Raw genomic sequence first — 25,232 nt, 5'->3', positions numbered from 1 at the left:
TCATGTTGTCTACCTCTGGTTTGGTGAATAGGATACGCTGTGTTTAATGTAGGTCACACATGATGTGACAGACTGCAATTATATTGACGCCATGGTCTACAATTGTTCCACCGCTCCCTTTCCATCAGCGCCAACATGGACGGCATTTGAGCGCTTACAAAATACACTATATAGTATCAATTGCAAAACCAGTGTGGCCGAGGCAAAAGGGGGTCTGTACGCTAATTGTTGGCTCAAGCCTTAATTCAATACAAATAAAACTGACCCCACTGCTGATCCCATTCACAGCTTTTGATTAAACAGCCCAATTAATGTGAGCTCCTTTATTTCACTTGGTTTACTTTAAAAACAGCTTGAGTAAGTTCAGAATCTGTGCATAGTCTCTATTTCACAGACTTCTGACTATTGTATTCAAACCATTTTAGGGCTTTCAAAGGTACCATTTTAAATTTTGTAATTTAATTAAAGGCTTGTTCAGACCATTTAAACACCCTTGAATGTCCTGATTAGGAGAAATTTGGGGATTTAATCAGGCTTGGCTAGATTATTTCTCTCTCCAGGTCGAATCTTGGCAGGGCTCCAATTTTCACAGCCTCAACACATTCACACAGACAGGAAAGCTTCCCACTGTAGGTGATGCTGAGCACCAGGGGGCAGCACTGAGCACTGTCTGAGGGCCTCTCACCTCTGACCCCGAACAGGCTGTTGGAGAAGAGAACAAAACTGGTTGGCTGTCCCAGCCACTTCGCCTGCAGCTCTGACTAAGGAGCAGAAAGCAGGGGGGTGGATCAAAGGAGAGAACAGAGAAAGAAGAAGGCAACCAAAGGCAGGAAGGAAGCGGGAAGGTAACAGAAAAGAAGGAGATTCAAAATCCCAATGGATATAACTGGGCTAGAGAATACAGTATTTACACTATGTAATAATGGAATAAAACCAACACACTGACACATTATGAACTGTAAAAAAAACAAGCAAACAAACAAAAAAAATGTGTCAAGTAAGATATCTGAATAAATTAATCAGTCCTGGTTTCTGTATCCTTTTCTGTAACCCACTATCTCCATGTGGAGCCATTCACACAACTGATTCAGACCAGATCTGCACAGCGTGAAAACATGTAAAGATGATCCAGCAGTGCTACATACATAAATCTGCCTCGCAGGAAAGACAAAGCTGATTCACACATTACAAAGTGCCGCTGGAGGAGGAGATACTGTTTTATTACATAAGCGATTAGGTGCGAACTAATTCCCTAGCTATCTTTTCACAATAGATTAGATCTTACTTCGGGGGTAACATGTAATTTGCTTTTAGAGATCCCAATTTCAACTGCTGTGCTGACATTTCACATCAGTGTGGCACTGCTCACTACACTTGATATTGTTTTGTATCAGTAAGATTGTCAGTTTCTTTATATTAAGTTCAACCTTGATCTTGAGGACTCATTGCTCACTATTTGAGCAACTAATGTTTTCAGAACTGAACAAATTGCACTATGAATCTGATTCTGAAAGAGTTCTGGAGACAGGATGTGCTCCAGTGTGTCAGCCTGCTGGTACAGGAGAGGCTGATGGGAACGTCATTAAAGTTTAGGTATTTGGTCATAAACCAAAACATTGTACAAAGTTAAATTTTGACCTGATAATGGTACCAGTTGAAAAAAAATATCAATAAATTTAGTACAATTCATCCTGAAGGGAGCATGAATGCATGAAATTTAATTTCAGCAACATATCCAATGGTTGTCAAGGCTTCAATATCAAAACCACAAATGCCAACTTAATTGTGTGGCTACAGACAAAGTAGCTATTTCACTGGAATGTAAACACTTTGACCTGCAGGTGGCGATAGATGGAAAGTCAAAGAATCACTACAGTTATTTGGACTTATCCTCTCAGCCCCATGGCTGTAACAAATTTTATGGTAACCAATCCAATAACTGTTGAGATATTTCACTGTAAACCGAAAACTATAAACCTGCTTGTGTGATTAAAGGTAGAAGTCCCTGAATCACTAAAGTAAGAGAGCGATTCTTCCTCTGGCGACCATGAAAATCACAAAAGTTAGTGGCAATCCAGCCAATAGTTACCAAAATATTTCGATCAGAAAAAAAGAGTGTAGACACAGTGACATGTCATCTGACTTTAAACAAACAAAACTATGGAAGGGAGGACTGAGTGCAGAGATTTGTACTGTCTCTCTAACTTGTGGACAAGATTTGGGTATTTTCAATCTTGCAGCCTATCATATGACTGCCTCAAGTTTTCCAAAGTCTTACTATCCCTGTCTTTTTGGACAAGATTTCCTCCAAACCACTGTGAGCTCGAGGAGACACAGCCCCTAACCCCTATCACACCAACTGTTAGTCATGGCAACAAACTGGCCATCTGTGTTTTCCTACTGCACTGAAGGAACAAAGTTTCTCAATGAGTACACAGAGGCCGACGCACATGCTTGGCCATAGTAGTGGAAAGCATTTGATTCATTTCAGAAAAAACTTGCAATGACTGTTGTGTGGCAAGCTTTGCCGGAGGAGTTGATGATTAACCCCTGCCACTTCCAGCCATTACGCGCTGCGATGCCCTCATGTAAACACACCACCTGTAACACTGCCAGAGAGCGCCTGACAGGGTGCCAGACTCACTGAGTGTGTGTGTGTGTGTGTGTCTGAGTGAGTGAGTGTGTAGCATGTGTAAATTTGAGTGCATGTGTGCAGAGCTACTTGTACCTCAGTGTTTGCTCTAGTGCGTGCCTCGATGCCTGTACACAGACTGCTTGTGATTACATTACTGGATCACCGTGTGCGTCTATGTGAACGCGTGTGCGCAAAGCCTGGGGGAAGGAGAGGGGTTGGGGGGTATCTGTATGTAACAGCTGATCAGCGAGAGTGCACATTAGTAGATGTTAATGCAAAGGGGGCAGAGGGTTTTCAGAGAAGACACTTTGCCCATGCTGTGATGGAACAATGGCAACTGGCTGGGCTTCCACCTCCGCTCTGTCAAAGCATAATCATATTAGTCTTTTCCCAGGACTCCATGAGTGTCCCCCAGGCCTGCAATGAAATTCCATGGCAGATCCATCGGGCACCACGCAGAGCACACACACACATTTTGTAAAGTTGACACTGTTCTGCCTGGGCTTGTGCTGATACACTGGGCAATTTTTCAGAGTAACACTCCCAAGAAAGGTGACATATCAAGCCACAGGGTCAACACTATGTCCGACTGTTTCCTAGCAACAAGATCTTTCTATGTTTTTTAAAGGAACATTTTCAGGCAGCTCCTTGGACACTTCTCTGTGTAATCCTTTCATACACTATGTAAAAAGTCCCCATCTTCTCTTTCTTTACTCCCTCTCATTTTTCTTTTTTCATTGCTTCCCTCTCTCTCTCTATCTCCTGCCCTTGACTTTACCCCGTCTCTTTCTCTCTGTCTTTGTCCGTCCCTCTGTCTATGCCCCACTCTTTGGCCCCAGAGCTATCAGATTGCAGCGTTTTTCCCCTCCCCTTGTGCAAGCAGATAATTCTACCCATGACCTCTTTGCTACCCAGCTTTCAGACAGAGTAACAGTGTGAAAACCCATCAAGCATGCCCCCAGCCTCAACAGATATTTGTAACAGCTACTGGAAAATATGAAATTTTGTATTTCCTATTTACAGTATATTACCCCTTTTAACTCCCCCGAAAATGTACTTAGTCCTGTCAGTTTTGACATGCACGTAGGAATGCCCTGTAAATAGTGACGAAATATTAACAAAAGAAAAAGCCAGTTTGTACATAGTTATTTATAAGATAGCTCATTAAAATCATGTGAATTTAATCTGAGATGCATAAAGAGGCAGAGAAATGCTGTGATGAAAACACCAAATTCATTTAAAAAAGTTTGCACTCAAAACTGGTATGAAAATTAATCTTTCTCTTAAAATGCATGAAACTGTGATGAAGACCAAAAACTAAAATGGTTGGTTTTCCTGGAGGAGAGAGCATGTGTTTCAGTCATGGCATCAGCCTTTTGAATGAAGTACATCTTGAAAGCTGCTAGGAATTAGGAAATATTGATATTCACCCCTGCAGTCTCATAATCAGAAAGGTTAATTGGTCTAATTAACACTAAAGGCTGCTTTTTGTTCTACCTCCAACATCATCATTTATCCATGGATGTATTTGGGAAACACGATGTCCACAATGTTTGGCATTTTGCAGAGAAAAGAGTGAGTTAGAAACTGAAATACTGTAAACTTGTTTACATTTTTTTTTGTCTGCATTTAAAGAGGGACCTTTTACTGTCTCATTCTGGCGCTGACACATCCACATGTATTTAGACAAGGCCGAATGCATCATATACTGCGACAAGGAATCTGGAGCAGGTGGCTTTCATAATGTGTTTTCACAGATGTGATCTCTGCTATGTTCTCTCTTCAGTCTGATTTCTGGTATTGAGGAAGCAGTACGAAATGAGAATGCCCGCTCAATGTCAATGTCGAGGCAGTTCGGCTTCGACCTCCTGCATGCTGGCCACATCTATCTCATAGCCTCTTACTGCCGATTTAATTCAGAACCCACACACACTTACATGTACGTGCACGTGCACGCACGCACACACACACACACACACACACACACACAAACTGAAGGTCATTCTTAATGGTCTCTTCAGCTTTTCCTTTCACCATCACCACAAACTCTCTTCAGCCTTTTCCGCCTTCCCACTATTCATTCAACGCGCCCCCCCAGCCCTTACTTCTTATTGTCCCTCAAACAAGAGATCCTCGTAAATAGGCAAGTGACAGCTGACAAAAGTAGGGGCATCCACAAAGGATACTGTCTCATTTTACACAAAGCTAACGACTAAATAAAGACTACCACTTAGGAGTGTGAGAGAAAGAGGCCTCCTAGGAGGGGCGATTAAAAAGCTACAGCCTGTCCTCTCGTCCCTCACACTCACATCTTCCTTTTCATTTCTTTCATCTCCTCCACACTCTTTCTCCTTCACTCGGTGCCTTTTAACAGACTGTTGTTTAAGAGTGTACCTGTTCCCAGGACACTTGTTAGCGCTCCACCAGAGGATAAATCTCCAATCTGCAGCAGAGGAGAACTCAGTTCATCTCCATCCATGCAAGGAAATTCTCTTGGCAAATCTGAGAAATCACATTGCTGTGTGTGTGTGTGTGTGCGTGCGTGCGTGCGTGCGTGCGTGTGCGTGTCTGTGCATGCATACCCAACTAAATCCTTTAAATGGATGAATGAATCAAACCAATATTATTTCCATCACATTACCTTACAAACCATAGCAAACAACATTTTGACCACCCAAACACAAACAGACACAGACCAACATGTGTGATGAAAATTAAGTAGCACAGTATTTTCATATCTGTGAAATTACCATTTTTTTGGTATTTAAGGAGTAGTTTGACTGAAGCAAGACAACTTATGTGCTTTCTTTGAGATTTAGATGGTCCAGATATGATCGATACCATTCTCATATCTGGACACTAAATATGAAGCTACAGCCAGTTGTCTTAGCTTAGCATAAAGCCTGAGAACAGGGTAAACAGCTAGCCTGGCTCTGACCAAAGGCAAAAATCGGTCACTAATGAACACATTATATTTTCTTTGATTAACTAAAACAAAAATGGAAATTTCTGTTCAATCTACTTATCCATCTATCTAAAATCAGGGCTTTTTTTTCTTTCCCAGTCTGACTGTGGTTCAGGGTCATGAAGATTGGAGTCTATCCAAGTAGGCATAGGGAGAAAGGAAGGGTTCACCTTGGACAGACTGACAGTCTATCACAGAGCTAACACACCCAGACAGAATGACAGACTCATATACATCTGTGGACACTTTTGAGCTTTCCAGTTTTAAAAGTGTGATAGGAAACCAAAGCACCCAAAATAAACCAATGTGCTCTGGGTGTTGCTGGACACCTACTTGCCAAGAGTACGTTTACAGTCCTGCTGGTCAGGGCTCCAAGGGCGCTGGCACTCACACAGCTGTAGCCCCCCTCCACATCCTGGGCAGGCTGACCATCCTTGGAGGTCGGCAGCAGGAGGAGGGATCCATTGGCCAAATACTGCAGATGGTCAGCTCCCTCCAGAGGCAGGGTCTTGCCATTCTGAAGCCAGGTGACATTGAAAGGTGTATCGCTGGCCCCAAGATTGCAGTCCAGCAAGAGGGGCAAACCTGGTTCCAACACTACATGGCTGGGCCCAGCCCCACAGCTCAGCTCCAAGGAAACAGGCTTTTCTGTGTGGGACAAGGGAAAGTAAAATTTGTTAAACACAGTACCTGCAACAGTGTAGGTTGAGCTAAGTTCATCCTTATTCTAAAAAGTATGTTTTTGTATTTATTTTTACTATAACTCTCACAACATGTACATGCAGAGCCTCAATGCAACCCTTTGTAGGAACCTTTTTGTTGATATGTCAACAGAATCACAGCACACATTTTATCTGTTTCAGCATTTGTCATTTTGTAGCATAACTTCAATAGAGTCAATAGCGTTGGCAGCACAGATGGATGGGGGGGGGTGTTACATTCCAGAAGCAGGGTGTTTTAGGGACAGAGAGGAGGCCAGAGGAGGAGGAGAAGGCGGAGGAGGAGCTCTGCAAATGAAATGGGTGTAGAAGCATGAAGGGATTTGTATTTCAGCAGCAGGACATTAAAGTCAGAGGGAGAGGGGAAGTGCTGGAGTGAAAGGTTGATGAGCTGGTGTGAGGTGAGGAGCAGAGTGCCACATCAACGGCAGTCAAAGGAGATGTTGTTTAACCACAGAAATTTCACCCTGCTGAAACTTCACCATGGTTTTTTTTTTTTTTTTTTTTTTTAACAATTTATACTTATCTAAAATGATGAAAGTATTCCATTAAACACAACATAATTTGGAAGTAAAGTTGCAAATGGATGCCCTGCAATAGTATCAGCCATCACAAGAAGCTCAGATGTTTTAACACACTCCTTACAGTTTTCTTCATTTCCTACCTTTAAATCACCGTCTCACCAACACAATTTGATATTATCTCTGTTTTCACCCTCTATTTTAAGACAGTGCTGTGAAAGTTTTTTTTTTTTTGAGGATGGAGAGAGAAAACGGTAAAAAAAAAAATGTAGTGTAGTAGTAAAGTAGAGATCTTAGGAGAAAAGATACTTAATGAAAAACGAAAAGGGGAAGGATCAAGACAGAATCGGAGATGGGAAGCAAAAAGAACTGAACGGACTTCAAATCTTGACTGACATGACGAACAGTTAATTATCTTTCATGAAGGTGCTGGATAGAATTAGAAACATAAGGAAAAAAAACTAAAAAAATAAGGGTCAAGTGTAGCTCTACATTGCATTGCTTCCTGTAGAATACACATATTATCCTATGGATGATCTATTGTTAATGCTTTTAATGAGCACATACTTTGTCATACATTATGCATTAGCATCTGCTTTTGTAATCTGTTTAAGACCAGAGGAAATTATTTTCCTTGTAAGTGGACAATGAAGTTATATTACCTACTATATCAGAACAAACTACAACAAAGTACAGTAAAACAGAACTTACTGAATGTGCTTCTTTTAGTGCACATGTAAAATGAAAAAGCATTTTTATGCTTGTATTTTATTAAGGAAGAAGTTAAAGACTACAACTCAAACCTCTTTAAAAGAGCTATATTCAGGGGCTTAGGTATGTTAGTTTAGGTGAGTAGCAATTAGAATACAACATATTAATAAAGGCACACATGGTAAATTTTGCAGATAATAAATCACTGCAAACACTGCTGACATACTTTATGCAGTGTCCTGTTTCCATTATGTAGTTTCAGCTTTTTGACTGAAGTATCTCCATTTTCACTCAGGCAGTTTAGCATCTGTGGAGCTTCAGAGTGAGTTGCCTCATCTTGCTTTGAAAAGCTTTACACTGTATTCTTATTGTCTGACCTCCTCTATAGAGAAACCTGGTAGCAGATTTATGTGCTGCACAGCTGCCAATACTGCTGCTGCAGAATTCAACTGAACTCATTTACAAAGACAGTGAAAGTAGATATGTTTGGCTTGCCTATGGTCAGCAGTAACACCCTCCGACAAAAAGTCTGTCTGAATGTGAAAATTATTCAGTCTCATAGCGCGGGTAAGAAATTAGTTTTGACAAAGCCTTTGGGAGGAAAATGACATTAATGTACTGCTTCTGTCCAACCTCCACAGTCAAAAACAGAAAAATCAGAGGTAATGCAGCATTTAATAAAAATCAGAAACACAAAATAATGTAAAAGTGGAATGTCAGCCAAGAAACATATAAGACTACCCAGCCAGCAAGAGATACATGGGCTATTTGGCTGCCTTATGGCAGATCACTCATTCTATCGGCACCTGGTTGGTCTTCATCTGCATTCATGTCACTCAAAGTGTGGCCAAAACATGATAATTTAATAGAAATTTCTAAAAGTAAAATAGATCAAATGGGATGTAGGTTTCTGTGTGTTTTTTTTTTCATTTTTTAAACACAACCTTAATTTGACTATATTTTTAGCATGTAACTGGTTCTAGTGTCTCTTGGACAGATTTCTCAGCAAAAGTGCTAACGAAGTGAACAGAAGAAATGGTAGCTTGTTTACTTCTGCCTTCAACCGAGATTTTTCTGTCAAATCTGGGTCTGACAAATACTGTGAATTGAGGTTAAGTCACTTCAAACGACTTTTACATTAAGTCATTACATGATTTTGTGTGTCCCTGTGTAAGTCATCTCATTTAAACTCCTCCTCTACAGTTCATTTGACAGAGCTCTTTGTGAATTCAGCTTAAGAAACACTATTTTCTCATAGATGTGCACGCACACACACACACACACACACACACAAACAGAGACAGGTTTCTTTCAGCTTCTTTTTCTCAGGCGTTGGATTAATTAAGTTAATGGGAGATGGAATTTTTTCCTTGATTAAATGAGGCCTGACCCCCCACCATCACTTCCTGATGAAGAGGCTGGGTAATGCTGAGAAAAGCTGCTGCACTTCTCTCAGGCACACACGCACACACGCACACCTGCCTTGGAGACAACATATACACGCACGCACCCACACACACCCAAAAGCCACGGACACACATGTGAAGAACACTCAAACATGCACACAATCTTGTAGGAACAGAAACACTTGCGCACAAGCAAGACCAACACACAGTGAAGCAGATCACCTCCACGGCTCCTCTCTTCCTCTCTCCCATTTCAACTAATTAGGTCTCATTAAGTCATTAAAATGTTAGCAGCCATTTGCCAGCTCACTGCCAATGGTTTCACTTGGCGAGAGGTGGGGATCATTCTGTATTGGATATGGAAGCCATTATGCCTCACAGAAACTGGATAGAGGTGTGATGAGGAACATGCAAAACTGGAAAATAAGCAGGAAAATATTAATTTCTTTTAGCAAAGTTCAGATGTCTTAAACTGTGTAAAACCAATTATCTCATAAAATGAAATAAAACATAGGTGTCCAACCTAGAAAAGTTGCTGTAACATTTTTAGTAGCAAGGACTGGCATGACCTACTATCCTTTAAAAAAGTAGGCAAGGTAAGTACACTGTATCACATATTTCAAGCAGTGGTTATTTCATTTGGGAATAAAAAGCTTGATATTCACACACACATTCACGCCCCAAACCTCGACATGTCCTAGATTTGTGGCCATGAGCTGCACACACACACATAGACACACACAGCCACATGCTAACATGTACCCACATACACAGACCCATTACAACACACAGACGCATACAAGCCTGCACCGTGACTGTTCGTGTCTCATGAGGACACAATGCGGTGAAGAGGGGGGATCTGTGAAGTGGCCATTTTGCCATTTTACTGTACAAGTGGGAGCTGCTGGAAAGGACAGGGTGCACACTCTGGGATATAGTAGCGGCTGTGCGGTCTCGCTGAGCTGTAGTGAATGGATTGTGATGGCAGTGTGCCAAGAGGTTCATAGCTTACTCTAAGTAGAGAGAGGACGAGTTTACAAAAGGGAGAGAGGATGAAACAGAGATGGAAAGCAGGAGACGATTAGACACATTGAAAAAAAGATTTAAAAAAAGAAGCAAATATCTCACCCATAACTGATACACTGCCCATGAACAACAATTCATGGGGCACATGAATAACAATTCTGAAACCTTATCTGGATTTGTAACAGCCCCCTAATTGTGCCAACAACAGTATTTTGGATAACGTAAGAATACAGTGGTGGAATGATCCCCAAAATTCTGTGTACCACCATACTACTGCTGTATATCAGGTGGATAGACAAAAGACTGATTTGCTATTCACAATGAAAAACACAAAAGACAGAAGAGAAACAAAACACACACACACACACACACACACACACACATACACACACACACACACACAAAGAAACAGACTGACTCTGTCTGTCACTCAGAAAGAGAAAAAGAGAGAGAAGCCAGGAGAGATGGAGGAGTGAGAAGGGCAGTGCTCTCGCTACCATCAACACTTATTCCGCTCGTCCTTTTCTGTTAATGGATCACCTATTCACAAAACGTTTGGGGGAACAGAAGGAGGAGGAGGAGCAGGAGGGGGAGAGTGACCCAACACAGCGATTATTTCACCCAGCCCAGCTCACTGTCAACAGAGACTGGACGCCCCATGACCCTGAGGCCACAGCTCAGGTTTCCACAGCCTCTAAAGTAAAGCGATACAATACCCCAAGCCTATCAGGGACTAGAGATATGCACAAAGACGCTCAGTTAAAAGGGTCCAAAAACTGGTGCTTCATGAAATGAAGTGAATGTTCTTTTTACCTCCTGCTGATACCCTAGTACAACATATGTTGCTGTTGCTGCCATTTTTTGAGGAATTTTAGCTGTGTTGCGCGGTCATTTTAATTATCTTGTCCTCATGTGCACTGTGTATAATACCAATTACTAATTCACAGTGGGAATTAATGAGTTTGTACTACAGCAAAGCAATAAAAGCACAAGGTTTTACAGCCATGCTAGCGACTTTGTGAAGCTGCACTTAGGCACAGTGGTGATTTGAAATAAATGCTAACAGCAGTGCGTGCAACAACAAATCATTGCAATGCATGTTCTGGTGGAACATCCAGTCACAATGATTTTAGTTGAGCAACTAACCAGCTGTGGTTAGAAAGTGCCAGAACCTTTATATCAAATGACTGTGTACTTTAGGTGGCAGTAATGCACCAAATTGTACCTAATCTGCCATTGAACCCGAAGAGGAAGAAGGAGAGCAAGACGAACAAATACTTAGTGTCTATTTGTTTAATTTTATGAATTTGTCGAGTGTTGCTCAGGATCTGTCAGTGTGAAGTTGAACTAGCCTGCAAGAGCAAGATTAGCAAAGTTTATTCCAAAAAAAATTGATAAAACATACAGAACTAGTCGAACATCTGGACATGCCTTGTAATTAATGTTAGCTGTTAACTATTGTTTTCTAAAAAAAAAAAAAAAAACACACACCATGGCTGTCAATGACAGCTCAGCTCAAACCTTTATTACCTTTGATGAAAACGTTTTCAATCAAAAAGCAGATCAAACAATCATTAAGTATGTCCAGATTTTTGACTGGTACTGCACAATTACAATAAAATTTTGCTTGTAATTGATAAATCAATTTGAGCAGTCTTATATACAGCTCACATTTATTTATTAGATTTTTTTTTTTGTTACAGAAAATGTATCGAGTCAGCTCATCCAAATTACAAAGAATTATATTTTTTCATTTACCCCTTGTAGTCACTCAGATTAAAGTGAAGGACCCTTTTTGTACACACAACAAAACTCGCAACAAAACAAGACTAAAGTCACACACTTGCACCTCTGTGAAGCTGTACTTGGGCATAGCGAGTGCTTTGAGCTAAATGCTAATGTCAGCATGCTAGCATGCTCACAGTGACAGCTAACATGATGATGTGTGGAACCTAATGTTATGCTGTTTAGCAAATTAGCACTAAACACAAACCACAGCTGAGGCTGACAAGAATGACATTAGTTTTGTGAGGATATGATTATAAATCAAAATACAAAAGTATGTGACAAATTGAAATTTTGAGCAGATGGTAGATGTACCGTACCAGTCAAGTTTGGACACACCTTCTCATTCAATGTTTTTTCTTTATTTTTATTACTTTCTACATTGTAGATTCATACTGAAGACATCAAAACTATGAAGGAACATGGAATTATGTATGAAAGTGTCAAACCAACCAGAATATGTTTTATATTTTAGATTCTTCGAAGTAGCCACCTTTTTCTTTGATGACAGCTTTGCACACTCTTGGCATTCTCTCAATCGATTTCTCTCTTTTTCATCAGTTTGTAATGTCCATTCCTTGTGTTTCTTGGCCCAAACAATTCTCTTTTTCTTGTTGTTCTTCCTCAGTAGGGGTTTCCACCTTGATGGCCTGATTCACACAGTCTCCTCTGAACAGTTGATATTGAGATGTGTCTGCTACTTGAACTCTGTGAAGCATTTACGTGGCCTCTAATCTGAGGTGCTATTAATTTGCAGTTTCTGAGGCTGGTAACTCTGATGAACTTATCCTCTGCAGCAGAGGTAACTCTTGGTCTTCCTTTCATGGGGCCGTCCTCATGAGAGCCAGTTTCATCATAGCGTTTGATGGTTTTTGCGACTGCACTTGAGGATACATTCAAAGTTCTTGAAATCTTCCAGACTGACTGACCATCATGTCTTAAAGTAATGATGTAATATGGATTATAACAGTAGTCAAATAGTGCAGTTAACTGTACCAACCCCACTTCTGCACAACACAACTGATTGTCTTGAAGACATTAAGAAGGCAGGAAATTCAACAAATGAACTCTTGACAAGGCACATCTGTTAATTAAAAACCATTTCAGGTGACTACCTCATGAAACTGATTGAGAGAATGCCAAGAGTGTGCATATTCTGTGTGCACATATTCTGGTTGGTTTAACACTTTTTTATTAACTACATAATTCCATACTTCAGTATGAATCTATAATGTAGAAAGTAATACAAATAAAGAAAATGAATGAACCACTGAATGAGAAGGTGTGTCCAAACTTTTGACTGGTATTGTATATTGTGAGTCAAAGTTCACAACAGTCCATTCAAGAGTTATCAAAATATTTAACTAAAAACCAGAACTATCAATCCCATAGTGGCACTAGAGGAAAAGTCACAGGATCCTCACAGCAATCCTTTGGGGACCATGAATGTCTTTACAAAATATCATGGTAATCTAACCAATAATCTATGTTATATTTCAGTTTGGACAAAAGTGGTACATCCACCACCACACTGACAATGTCATTCATAAAACCACACTGCGAGCAGGGCTAAAAATTAAAAGCAATAGCATGAACAAGAGCAAACTGAACAGGAAGAGGTCACCAAAAAGGTGGAGAATGTGAGGTAAGAAATGGAAAGAGAGGATATGAGACAAAGAAAGAGACTCAGAATTACGGAATGAAATAGAGGACTGAGCAGTGCAGATAAGATTAGAGCAGCCTTGAGACTCAATTGAAAGAGAGCAGCGAAATGTGATTACAGACGCTTTTGTGAAGAGGGACCACTAAAGCACTCAAAAGCAGTGATAACCAGATTGCCTTGTACATCTGCTAAATTGACATAGCGGCAGTAGATAATTGCCATGAGCTGTTTCTGAATGATATTAGCAATGTCTTGTATTGTGTATGTATGTAGTACTTGTCTCAGAAAAACAGGATTGTAGGACATCACGATGCACTGAAACCTAAATACAGGGTTGAGTGGACAGGGACAGATGGTCTGATTGATAGCACTGAGCAGGAAAAGTGTGTGTGTGTGTGTGTGGTAGGTCTGGATGCCACAAACCAAACCTCAAAATGGGCTCAAGTAGTGCTTGGCTGTTGTTTCAGTGATGTCTTTGTTTGCTAATTCAATTACCTTAACTCGATCACAACACAATTAAAAAAAAAAAAAAGCTCTGGTGCTTGCATGCGCTTGTGGCCAAAATCTACCCGGCGTGTGAATTAATCGATATTTTGAAGCCACAGTTGTGATAATCTGAGAAGAGAGGCAGCTTGCCATAAAGCCCTGCAGGGAGACGGAGATTCTCATGTTTCAGTATTCAGGTGGAAATGCCTGTACAAGAACAAGAGACTACTACTGTCTAAATATTTAGGCTTCGTCTGTGGCTTTTCATGTTAAAGATATTGCCTTGGGCGCCAGGTTCCTGCTGCTGAAATGTAAAGCACCGCCCGGAGTCTGAAGCGTGCTATGCATTCAACCCTCTTTATGAGGCTTAAATTGCTCTGATGCCAAATTAAAATGCTCCGTTTACTAGTTAAGCAAAGCTACATACAGAGGGCTTAACATTTCACTGAATCCACACTGAGGATGTGAGTCACTCAGCAATCTGAACAGCTGCCGTGTCGGGTGTTAACCGTTCCAGTTGTGTTTCCTCCCATGATGATACTGCAGGGTTCTTCTCGCACCCAGTCATCCTAACCACAAACACACCGCTTTCACTATCAGAAAGCAAATAAAATGAATCAAATAGTTTATTCTCTACATTCACTTTTTTAACTTTAGTGGCTGTACTTTTTTCTCTGAAGGAAAACTTTTACAGGCATTTCTTTGCCACACAATGTCTTAAAGACCAACTTTACATGTTCAAAATGATAGTTTTATCTGACCAACAGTAAAAAACCCAAAGATGTTTAATTTACTGTCATAAAGACAACAGCCAAAAATTTACATTTCAGAGACTGGAACCTTTTGGGCATTTTATCATTAATTAATCATTATTTTAATTTAGAAATGGTTGCTGATTAGTTTTCTGTCACTCAAGCAATTCACAAATCGACTAATCTTTGAGCTCTAAACAGTTCCCCACTTGTAAAACAAGACCTGTCTTCATGTATTTGTCAACTTGTTTTCACCTGTCACACTGAGATGTACAAAAGCTCTGCTGTTGAAATATGAAGTTTCCAAGGTTTGCATACAGTAAGTAATTATAAACTCACAAACAGATTAATACCAAATAATATGAAAGTGTACAAAAAAGAGGGCTTGTGGTGAAACAAACATGGCTCCTGTATCCCTCTAAACTTGTGTGTGTGTGTGTGTTTATAAAGGGGGGGGGCAGAACAGAGAACGAAGGTTAGAGAATGAGAGAGGGGGTGTACCAGCGCAGTCCCTCCTGTCTCCTGCTCTATGTTCAGCACTCATTCATCCCAGTCTGGCTTCCTCCAATCACAGAGCAACGTTCCTGCAGGCAGGGCCTCCCAGCAGCATGGGGCCTCCACATGGCCATGTCAAGTGCCAGGCCCACTTGCATGAGTCAACAAAGCGAGCAGTAAAACTAACATGGGAGTAACATGGGAGATCCGAATCAGAATCTGTTTATTCCCGCAGCAGCATTGTAAATGTACAGGAATGTGCACTGGGGACACTGGGGTGCATGAGACCGGCAATATAAAATTTCCCAGTATGCTGGACAAAAGGAAATACTTGAAGGTATTCAATGAAAACTGGACTAGATGCAAAGATAGAAGAGAACACACAGGCAGAACAGTCTAACAATACTTCTGTTTTCCTTGGCACTGCTCTTTGAAGTGAGGCACATGTACATTATATTGCTTGTGTGCAAGGATCAGGGTTGAGCATCTCACACAAGGTCAGGATGATGAATGAGAGTGCTATGTGACACGACTTGGTACATGCACCAAGGAAGGGCATGCTGCACTGTGCAGGCTTTACATATTGTGCTCACTCTGTGTTCTCCATAATGACATTTTCCATCGCTGGTGTGAGAGAGATGTGCTGTGATCTTTGAGAAATATACTGCATATGAATGAGAACAGAAGGGCGTGTGTATTCAGCGTGAATACACAAATGATTCATAAATATGTACCCTTTATTGGGTGATGGTTATATGTAGTATTAGTGATCTAGGTACTCAAGCACAACCCTTCTTTCTTGAATTTCTTGAACTGCCATACCCTCTGCAGCATATTTCTCATGCCATAGTTCTACAGCTAAACAACAACTCAAGGGTGATATTGCACTATTTATTTAAAATTACCTGCACCTACATGGCCACCCCCAGTGCAACTCACGTGACCAAGCAGACAGCAGGGAGGAATGGAAGGAATGTGAATGCAGGTTAGTTAAATAAGTGAGAGCCGCCAGACTGCTGCCTCTCACATAAAGACACACACACAAAGATAAAACTACAGTGGCAGAATAAAAAAAACACACTAATGAAAACATCAGTGTTTTCATTAGTCACATATTAGTGACAAATCTAGTTGTGCCAGATGCATAGAGCTTACCACAGCTTTACAATGACCATCATAATAAGGAGCTGCTTGATTGACTCCCTTTCATGTTCGGTAACCTCATTTGGACAAAATATTGCTGCAGCTTCACTGATAAATCTGTAAATGTAACGTTTACATTTAGATGATGTTCAAGCCCGCCAGCAGTGTCAGTGAAGTTGGATGGAGCTGGTGCTGGGATTCAAATGAAGTTATGATTAGATCTTGGCATGAAGCTGGTGCTGGGTAAGGCTCAGATGATATAAAGTATACCACCTTCAGTTCATCTGTGAGCATCTGCTGAAAATCCCATCATGTTACAATTTTCAGACACCGCAATGACCTAGTAAGCCAACAGGATGAAATAGCACAATCTGCCTGAGTTGCATCACTGCAGTTGTAATATTAATTTCTGCTCCTGGGATCAAAGAATTAACAGAAAGCAGCATAACCAAAGAGCAACTCAGAAACAGACTGACTCACCAACATTCGAGCTCTATGTGCAACTAAGGTGCAACTCTGTGCAAAAGCCGGATGGAGAACCACCTTGTAACATTTCAGTAACATTTTCTACATGGCTCAAGTGTGAATAAAAGCAATTACACTGCCAGTGAAGGCACACACAAGATTACACTGCTCTTACATTTGGCATTTTTTCATATAGTATACAAACCAGTAGGATGTGATTCTGGAGTGTGACATTTGTGAGCTATGCAAGCTACAGTACTTTTGTAAAAATGGCTGTTTTTTTTTTTTTGTTTGTTTTTGTTTTTTTATATTATACACATATACTCATCAAATTATATATGATGTGTAGCTAGACTTGTCTGATGGGCACATGCTGAGGCTCTATCTGTATAGATACTGTCATGATTACATGATCAGAAATGAGACATGAGTCAAAATTGAACTTTTTCATGACTTTACTAGACAACACTAGAAAGACAAAGCCAGAAAAAAATCTTTAGAGTGGTTTATATGTATAATCACAGCATACTGGGAAATAGTATGTCAGAAAACGAATGAGAAAAAAACTTACATCTCTGTCAAAGGTTTTAGATGGAAAAAAAGTCTTTTTGATTTTTCAATTGTTCTTTTTCCTTTACCAAAGATCTGACCCAGACTAATCCTAAATAGATATTGTACATGTATGCTTACTGAAATAAATCCCTCATTAGCTCACAAGTTTTGCTATTTACAACTGAAAAAAAGCACTAGCAAAAAATAAATTAAACACAATACTTGAACATCCCAAAGGAGCAAATCATTTGAATTCATAGCAGACAAAAGATTGCCTCCCTGGCAGCATGAATAGATGCACACAGGGTACCATAAAAATCAACATATTCACTGCACAAATATACCCAGCTGAAACTCAGCCCAAGGCATCTTTAAATAATATGCATCCTAATTTAGCATGGACTCTCTGGGGAGGAGATCAAGATGCACTCACAAATCGCAGCTGACACACCCACACTTACACACAAGCAAGCCAGCAAGCAAGCAGGCACACAGGGTGTATGTACCTCAGCAAACACACACAAACACAGGCAGATACTTAATTTACTGCTAATATGTAATGAGCTATTCTCCACAGGTGCTGCTGACCGACAAGCTCTGGTTTTAAGTCTCTAGAGATCTGAGTGTGTACTGTATATTCACGGAATTACTGAATGAGAAAGTGGAAATTGTAGAGTTTGAGCCCAGGACAAGTTCAAATGAAGCTAAATGTAGTCATTAAAGGCAGTATTTACATAACCACATCATTTACAATTAATTTCCAAATGCAGTTAAGTGAACCCTTTGAGGTAGAGTGTTCAGAAAGTGAGATGATCTATTATCTACTACAGGACAGTTAGGTAAAAGCAGGTATAATTTATTTTTCCATAAATTTAGCCACAGCATTTACTTGTCAGGGTAAGAAGCACAAATGCAGTCCATACGGAGAAATATTTTAAGTGACGTCAGAGTAGTTACACACTGTTATTAGATACATATATCAACAAGGTTAGGGCCAACACAAGCCATACTGCAGACAGCATACATCCCTCTACAAATTCAGTGTTTAATATTCTGTAGCTGCCTCTATAGGGGAGGTTGAACAGCTGGTCCTCTGGTGTAGACACAACAAACTGGAGCTGAACAAGCTAAACATTCAAGATGACAGTAGAGTTCAGGAGGAGGCATAGATGACAGCTATCAGGGGAATTAAAAGATGGAGACAACCATTTGACTCAATCATAAAAAGGACACAGCAGAGGATTCGTCCAGTAGTGGCTGAGCAAGTTCAACCTGCCACAAATGCTCTGTTTGTATTTATGCTTTTAAGGACATACACTGAGTTACTCCACCACCTCCTTGTATGGCTGTGCAAACTGGGTCAATGAACTTGATTCAAATTACAGTTCTGACATCAGTTTGATACCAAGTATAAAAATGTAGGATGAAGGATAACTTCCAAAAAGTACCTCTACACCACTGGTATACTCATGTGAACTGGTGCAGAATCAACTCATCAGACAGAAGCAGTCAGCAGGAAGAAAACTAGTGCCAGTATACCAAAACCAGGCATTAAAGAAAACTTTGCTCCTAGTGCGATAATTTGCTTTGCTGCTCTTAGCGCCAACCTACAGTATCGTAAGCTTGCTGTAAGTTTGCTGGCTGCACAGTACGCAATATACTGCATGATGATGATGATGACGGAGATCACGGAAATGTAAAGTTAACGCGTAATGAGGGAAGATAATAAAACATCTGTCATGCAGAATGTCATTCCACTTTATCAGTCAGTGATGCAACTTCTTTAACAGCAATGACTTTTCTGTGCTGCAAACTGGTATTTGTGGATTTTGTGGTAAAACATGAACTTTAAATTTCATGACAAATAACCTTGTTCAGACCTTTTGAAAAAAAAAAAAAGATACATTTGTAAGACAACAACCTCAGTACATGCAAAATATCTTCCTCTGACACTGTGCCAAGCTGAGAATGTAACCCCTTGTGTAACTTTACATCTCCATAATATTTAAGCTAGAGAATGGACTTTGCCCCAGAGTACCCTAGTGCAGAGTGTGGAATAAATGGTTGACTCAAAAAAACAGTTCCCTCCCACCACCATGCCTAACATTACACAGGGTCACTCCGGCAGCAGGGTTCCTAAAGGCTAATTTTCCTCAGGGGTTCAATGGAAATAAGAACTTTTATGAAACAAGCTGCTGAGATGACATCGTCTGACCAGAGAATAATGGAGGAATAACAGTACTTTTTTTTTCCTGGAACAGTAACACAGAGATTGCATTTTGAGTGGTAGAGATATCCATCTATTTCAGAATATAAGAATATAATTTAATCCCTCCCAGAACTGATCCCACAGAGGTGGTCTAAGGTGATTTCAGAGCAAGCTAAAAATATGAAATAGGCAATGTGGTGTTGTTGATGTGGAGGCTCACACCCTTTACAGGCATTTCAAGAACATGTGAGCAAATGCTGCTCATCTTTATATGAGAATATGACTGTCTATTTATATAATGTTACATTTCAAGTTAACACAATGACAAGCTGCAATGAAAGCATAATTTAATCATAAACACATTAATTAGTGCTGGTAGTAGAAGTGTGGCAGAACCTGAGAAGAGAAGCAGGCAACCAGGTTCTTATTCCAAACTCTAAACCAGAGGTTTGTTTCTAATATTTTAAGCCAAAGGCTCTTCATTTTGCCATTAGTAACCATCCACATGGGTTGTTCAGATTTATTTGAATGAATTTCACAAAATGAAAATAAAAATTAACCAAATTTAATTGGGGCTTAAAATCCAATTAACTTAAATCCACTGTGAGAACAAAATACCACTGGGGTTTAAAAAACAATAACATTAAATGCACTGCAAAAGCAATTATAAGTAATTGCTTTAAATAGTAATAATAAAGCAATAAAACAGTTCTGTTGAAAAGGTTAAAGAGTAGAAATGTTAAACATTAAAAACATTGTTTTTAAACCAAAACACTTTTTGCTGCATACAGCACAATGAGACTTTTTTTTGTCATTTTCGCTTTAAAAACAGCAATAATCAATATTTTTATAATAACAATGTTATCAAATGACAGTGCGACTGTGTGAAAAGGGACACCGGCAGTGATGAACCTACAGAATCACCAGAGAATTATCGCCTGAATCTACAATCCTCTCGGCTTTACAGAGCTTTAGAATGAGTTTCAGCTGTCCGGGCCTGCAACTTCACTGTTTGGTTCGCTCTCACTGCTCCGGTTTAGTTTTCATAGTGTCGTTTTCCTCTGTTTCCGCTCTAAAAACTCACTGTGCACAACCTGCTCAGTACCAAATGGCAAACAGACACAGATAGTGACCAGCTGGTGAACATAGTGGAACATTTAGAAACAAAAAAGCCAAATATTTCCCTCGGGTATTGATAGAGACCAAAACCAGAGCTCAAACAGAATGAGCACTGGACTTACATTTGCCTGAAATTAAACAATGAACAATTGTGTTGCTTCACAACTGCTGTATATGTAAATAAGAGATGGTTTGCTCAGGATGATGCCTTTCTGGGTGTTGTGTGCATGTTCTCTCTGTGTCTGATGTTTCCTGCAGGTACTCTTGAGTTTCTGCCACAGACATGCAGAATAAGCAGTGGAGAGAATGGATGCTCCTTGGTACCAGGAAAGGAAATTAATCTGACGTACCTTTCCCCTTAATCAAGGCATATCACGCTATGCTGCACACTATGGTATTGCAGGAGACTGCTGTTGCACTGGGCACCTCCCAACTGTGTCACTATGTGATTGTAAAGCCAGTGCAGAAAAGCATTGTGTGAACTCGATCAAAAACTGACAAGGACTGAGAGGAGAGGAGTTTTATAAGAGTTAATGAACTGTTAGACTGTTAATGTAAACATTTTTTCATAACAGTGTAGAGAAATGTGGGTAATGGACTCGTGACATACTCATATTTTCACCTACACTTCATCATGCTGCTGTGTTTACAATTTTCATGTGCGTATAAAAAAGCCACAGGCGTTAGAATAATCACATTCATTTGCTCATAAAGTCTTTCAGGACTGCAGATGTTTTTTTTTTATTATGTCCATTAATAACTGTGCAGTACCATGTGGACTGTGAACACACAGACGCTCAGGCACTCATACTCTTTCATTTGTTGGTGATGTGTTAAGTGAGGCTGACATATTTTCATTTGATCTTTAGAATGGACAAAACAAGCTCTTTGTTTGTGGATGTACCAATGGCCCTTGCCCTCAAATTCGCCCCACCAGCACCCGCCGATTCATCCCTGTCCCAGAATTGTTCCCAGCCCCCGCTCACTACCAGCCTCTGTTCCCACAACCACCAACACCCACGACATTCATGCTCCAGTTTCAGAACCAAACGAAATGCACACACAGAGAAATATGCACACACCAAGTCGCCCTCAGTGACCGTGTTGTTTACTGGTCTTGATGACTAATAACAATGCAGTGTAATTATTTTATAATAATACATGATAAATACTAATCAGTTCATTTGATCATAAAGCATGATGCTTCTGTCAGCAGAGCTCATGGATACAAATATGAATTTTGCTCTGAAGCAAAACACTCTTTGATGGCAACTCTTAAATACTGCAACAGATTTTGATCTGTGATTTATTTAATTTTCTTTCTGATGGTTTTTTATAAATGTAATGCTTTAAGAATTCAAAAGCTTTTAGGATACCAAGCAAACTGTCAGGACTGTTTGGTACCAACTTTCAGTGATAAATCTTGCAGTGCAAATAAATTAATTTCCCCTTCACCCTTATCACAGACAACCTCCATCACAATCGCCATTTACTTGCATGAGATTTCATCATCTGGATGTGATTGCCCTCAGTGTGGCACTCACTCTCCTGTCAGGAGGATCTCAAGGGGAGTAATTCCTTATTCTGTCTCTGCTGGAGTCTGCAGGGCATGGTAATCTAACTCTATATAAATTGTATCCGCTGACCTTCGACTACTGTATCAGATGGAAGTCAAGGAGGCATACCTCTGGTTGCCTCTGTTTGATTTGCATAAGTGAACAATGAATAACAGAACTTATGTTATAAAATTACACTATATCTCAGAGGGAGTCGGAGTCTGACTGGATGTGCGTGGGTACTTTAGAGTTTCTGAAATATTCATTCTGCCACGCTTGACTTTTCACCACCACACCAGTCCTTGTGCACAATATTGCTTTATTTCTCATGAGTGTGGGTAACAATCACTGCAGAGCTTGACACACTAGAGTTGCAGCAGCAGCATATCTATGGTGCAAGCAAACCTCCAGACACAAGAGACGGATAAAATTCTAAATGAAAAACTTTTAATAGCACAGCTACAACAGAACTACACAAATAAAATAAAACAGAATATCACGGAGAAGATGCGATAGCCTTTTCCACGCTAATTTGGTAGAAGTTCAGACTAGAGTTGCAACTAATAATTATTTTCTTTATCAGTTGATCTGGAGATATTTTTTTACTGCATTCATATATTAGCAATTTTGTTTTTAAGATGTTGAAAAAGAGTGAGTAACATCCTTTTCCACAAGTAATGCAGCATCTTCTGATTCCTTGTTTTACAAGACCATGAGCACAAACCCCAAAGATAATGTAAACAGTCCTCATTTTTGAGAACCTGTAACCAGATAATTTGTTTATCATTATTATTACTATTTTATATAGTTTTTACTTTTTTTTTACTCATTTACTTCATCTTTCCTGTGTTGTGCAGTTGTGACAAAGCGACGTCCCTGCAGGGATCATTTTCTGATAATCTTTGGCATTTTTGATTGAAAAATGACTACAACCATAAATCAGTTACCAAGATAGCTGCTGATTCATTTCAAACTGTGAAACACCACAGATTTCATGTTTCATGTTCATGTTTTCAGTACTAACGTCATCAATCCTACCACTTGACCAGCCTGAATATGAATGCCAGCTCTTGGCGATCTCAAAGAGGATAAATCTCAAAGTTCTGTAGTTCTCTGTCAAACACACACATAATGTCTACACACAATCCTACTTGTTTGGTCCTTGTGACAGACTCTTAACAGATGCACCTGTTAAAATGTTAATGCTTGGTACTTCAAACTTAAAACTTGAAAGCAGAACACTACAGCTACAATATGAGAGTTTACCACAGTTTACACGAAAGCAGCTGTTACATTTCACCTCTCCTTCACTCCCTAAAGGTCTGTACAAGGATAATGTTGGTAATATACTACAGTTAAGGTAATTGGTCTAATTAGCTTCACTACATCGCTCTTACTTTTGTCACCTCTTCACCTGTAGCTTGTTCAAAGTGATTTCATACAGTCACACAGAAAAGTTCTCACATGTCAGTGCATGGGACAAAACATGTTTGTGTGTGTTCTATGGGTGTTCAAAAAAAAAGTTTTCAGATAACAAATGAATGGTAGGTTCACTATTATTAATAGCTTCTTTTCCTCACCCTGCAGAGCATTTAACTGTATAACCTTCACTTAAGGATCTGCACAGGTCTTTGTCATGTAAATCCATGTGGCCAGTCTTTCACCCACTCGTCGTCGCCTGTGTGGGAAGGCGACACAGACTTTCCTCTCCAACCAGCCCGCTTTCACTCTCAGAAGCTAATGTGCATCTCTCACTGTCATCATCTCGTGTCCCAGATACATGCGTCTGCAAATTAATGAAGATCGTGTGTTTCTAAATCTTTTGTCCTTTTGATGACATTATTACTATTTTCACATATTCTCTCGCTCAACTTTTTGTGAGCCAGTGGCTAAAACCAGACGTCCCAAGCGCGCAGTCGTTCAAGGTTATTAAACTGTGAGAAAAAGTGCAGACTTTTTTTTTTGGCAAAGCAATTAACACATTTAAGTCTGGGCTGCTTCCAGCGCGCTCCGCTCTTATTAAACACCACGGCCGAGCCACATATAGCCTCATAATGAGCCCCATCCTCTGTTTGATCCCAAACTTCCCCCTGGCCGCCCTGTGGCAACATTCAAGGCTGTTCCTCGGGCAATGTGCTGCAACTTCGTATCGCTAAAGCCTTCCAGCGCGTCCTGAGAGAAACACCCATGAAGTAACAATACACCACTACCTCATAAGCACCGGAGAGGCCACATGAGGTGAACACAGAATAGTACGGAGGGGATACGACACGGACCGTGCAAGGTGCAAATTCACCCAGTAGCTCTCTCCTATATCTTTATGTCACAGCCCACTTATGTAGTGAGTAACTGCACTACTTTAGTGTAATACGAGTGGCCCGCTGCCTCACACATGCACTCCACAGAAAAACCTACAAATGATTTAAGTGAGCGTTTTACCTTGCTTGGATGGACCAGAAAACAGCGAAAGAAGACAGAACAGCCAAATTGTACTCTCCACCGCCATGTACAGCCTTTGATTTCCAACCAGTGGGGTAGCAGCGTGCGTCTCTATACAATCAGCTATACCGTTACAGCGACATGCATATGTTAGAATCCGCTATTGTCTCCGCCGGTGCGTAAAAGAGTCTCTGTGAATGTTTAGGTCTCTTTGGTAAACAGTCCCCTGGCTTTCCTAACAATAAGGTTGCATTAGTCGGGGGAGAGCCGTCGTGTCTCTCGGCGCTCCAACGCCATGTTGCGAACGAATGTTAAGTGTGTGTTGGCTGCTGGTCCCCACACACACACATACACACACACACACACAACCACTCTCACACACGGGCGCACGCGCGCTCCCGTGCGCGCACGCTCACCAGACACTGGCTGGCTGGTAGTCGCTGGAGTCCTGAAAAGCTGTCGGTGATTCTAACACACCCCCCCCCCCCCCCCCCGTTTTTTTTTGTTCAGCTCCATGCCTTCCACTAACATTTGGGAGGATCAATTCAAAGCGGGTACGCGGTTGAAACACTTCATATCAAATTT

General features: G+C 40.4%; 1 protein-coding gene across 2 annotated transcripts in view; it reads right to left on the bottom strand.

The window, feature by feature from the left end:
* The window catches only part of igdcc4 (immunoglobulin superfamily, DCC subclass, member 4), a 48,720-nt gene extending 23,793 nt beyond the window's left edge, over positions 1 to 24,927 (bottom strand). For both annotated transcript variants that reach the window (XM_041042769.1, XM_041042776.1), the window contains exons 1-2: positions 24,648 to 24,927; positions 5,934 to 6,248 (exon numbers count right to left, since the gene is read on the bottom strand). In XM_041042769.1, the coding sequence (XP_040898703.1) occupies positions 5,934 to 6,248; positions 24,648 to 24,714 (382 nt within the window). In that variant the 5' untranslated portion in view covers positions 24,715 to 24,927. The remainder of the gene's footprint in view (positions 1 to 5,933; positions 6,249 to 24,647) is intronic.
* Positions 24,928 to 25,232: the final 305 nt, after the last annotated feature.

This window comes from Toxotes jaculatrix, chromosome 1, assembly GCF_017976425.1.
Source record: "Toxotes jaculatrix isolate fToxJac2 chromosome 1, fToxJac2.pri, whole genome shotgun sequence".
Taxonomy (NCBI): domain Eukaryota; kingdom Metazoa; phylum Chordata; class Actinopteri; family Toxotidae; genus Toxotes; species Toxotes jaculatrix.
Note: the sequence above shows the minus strand (reverse complement) of the source record. Positions and strands in the feature narration are given on the sequence as shown.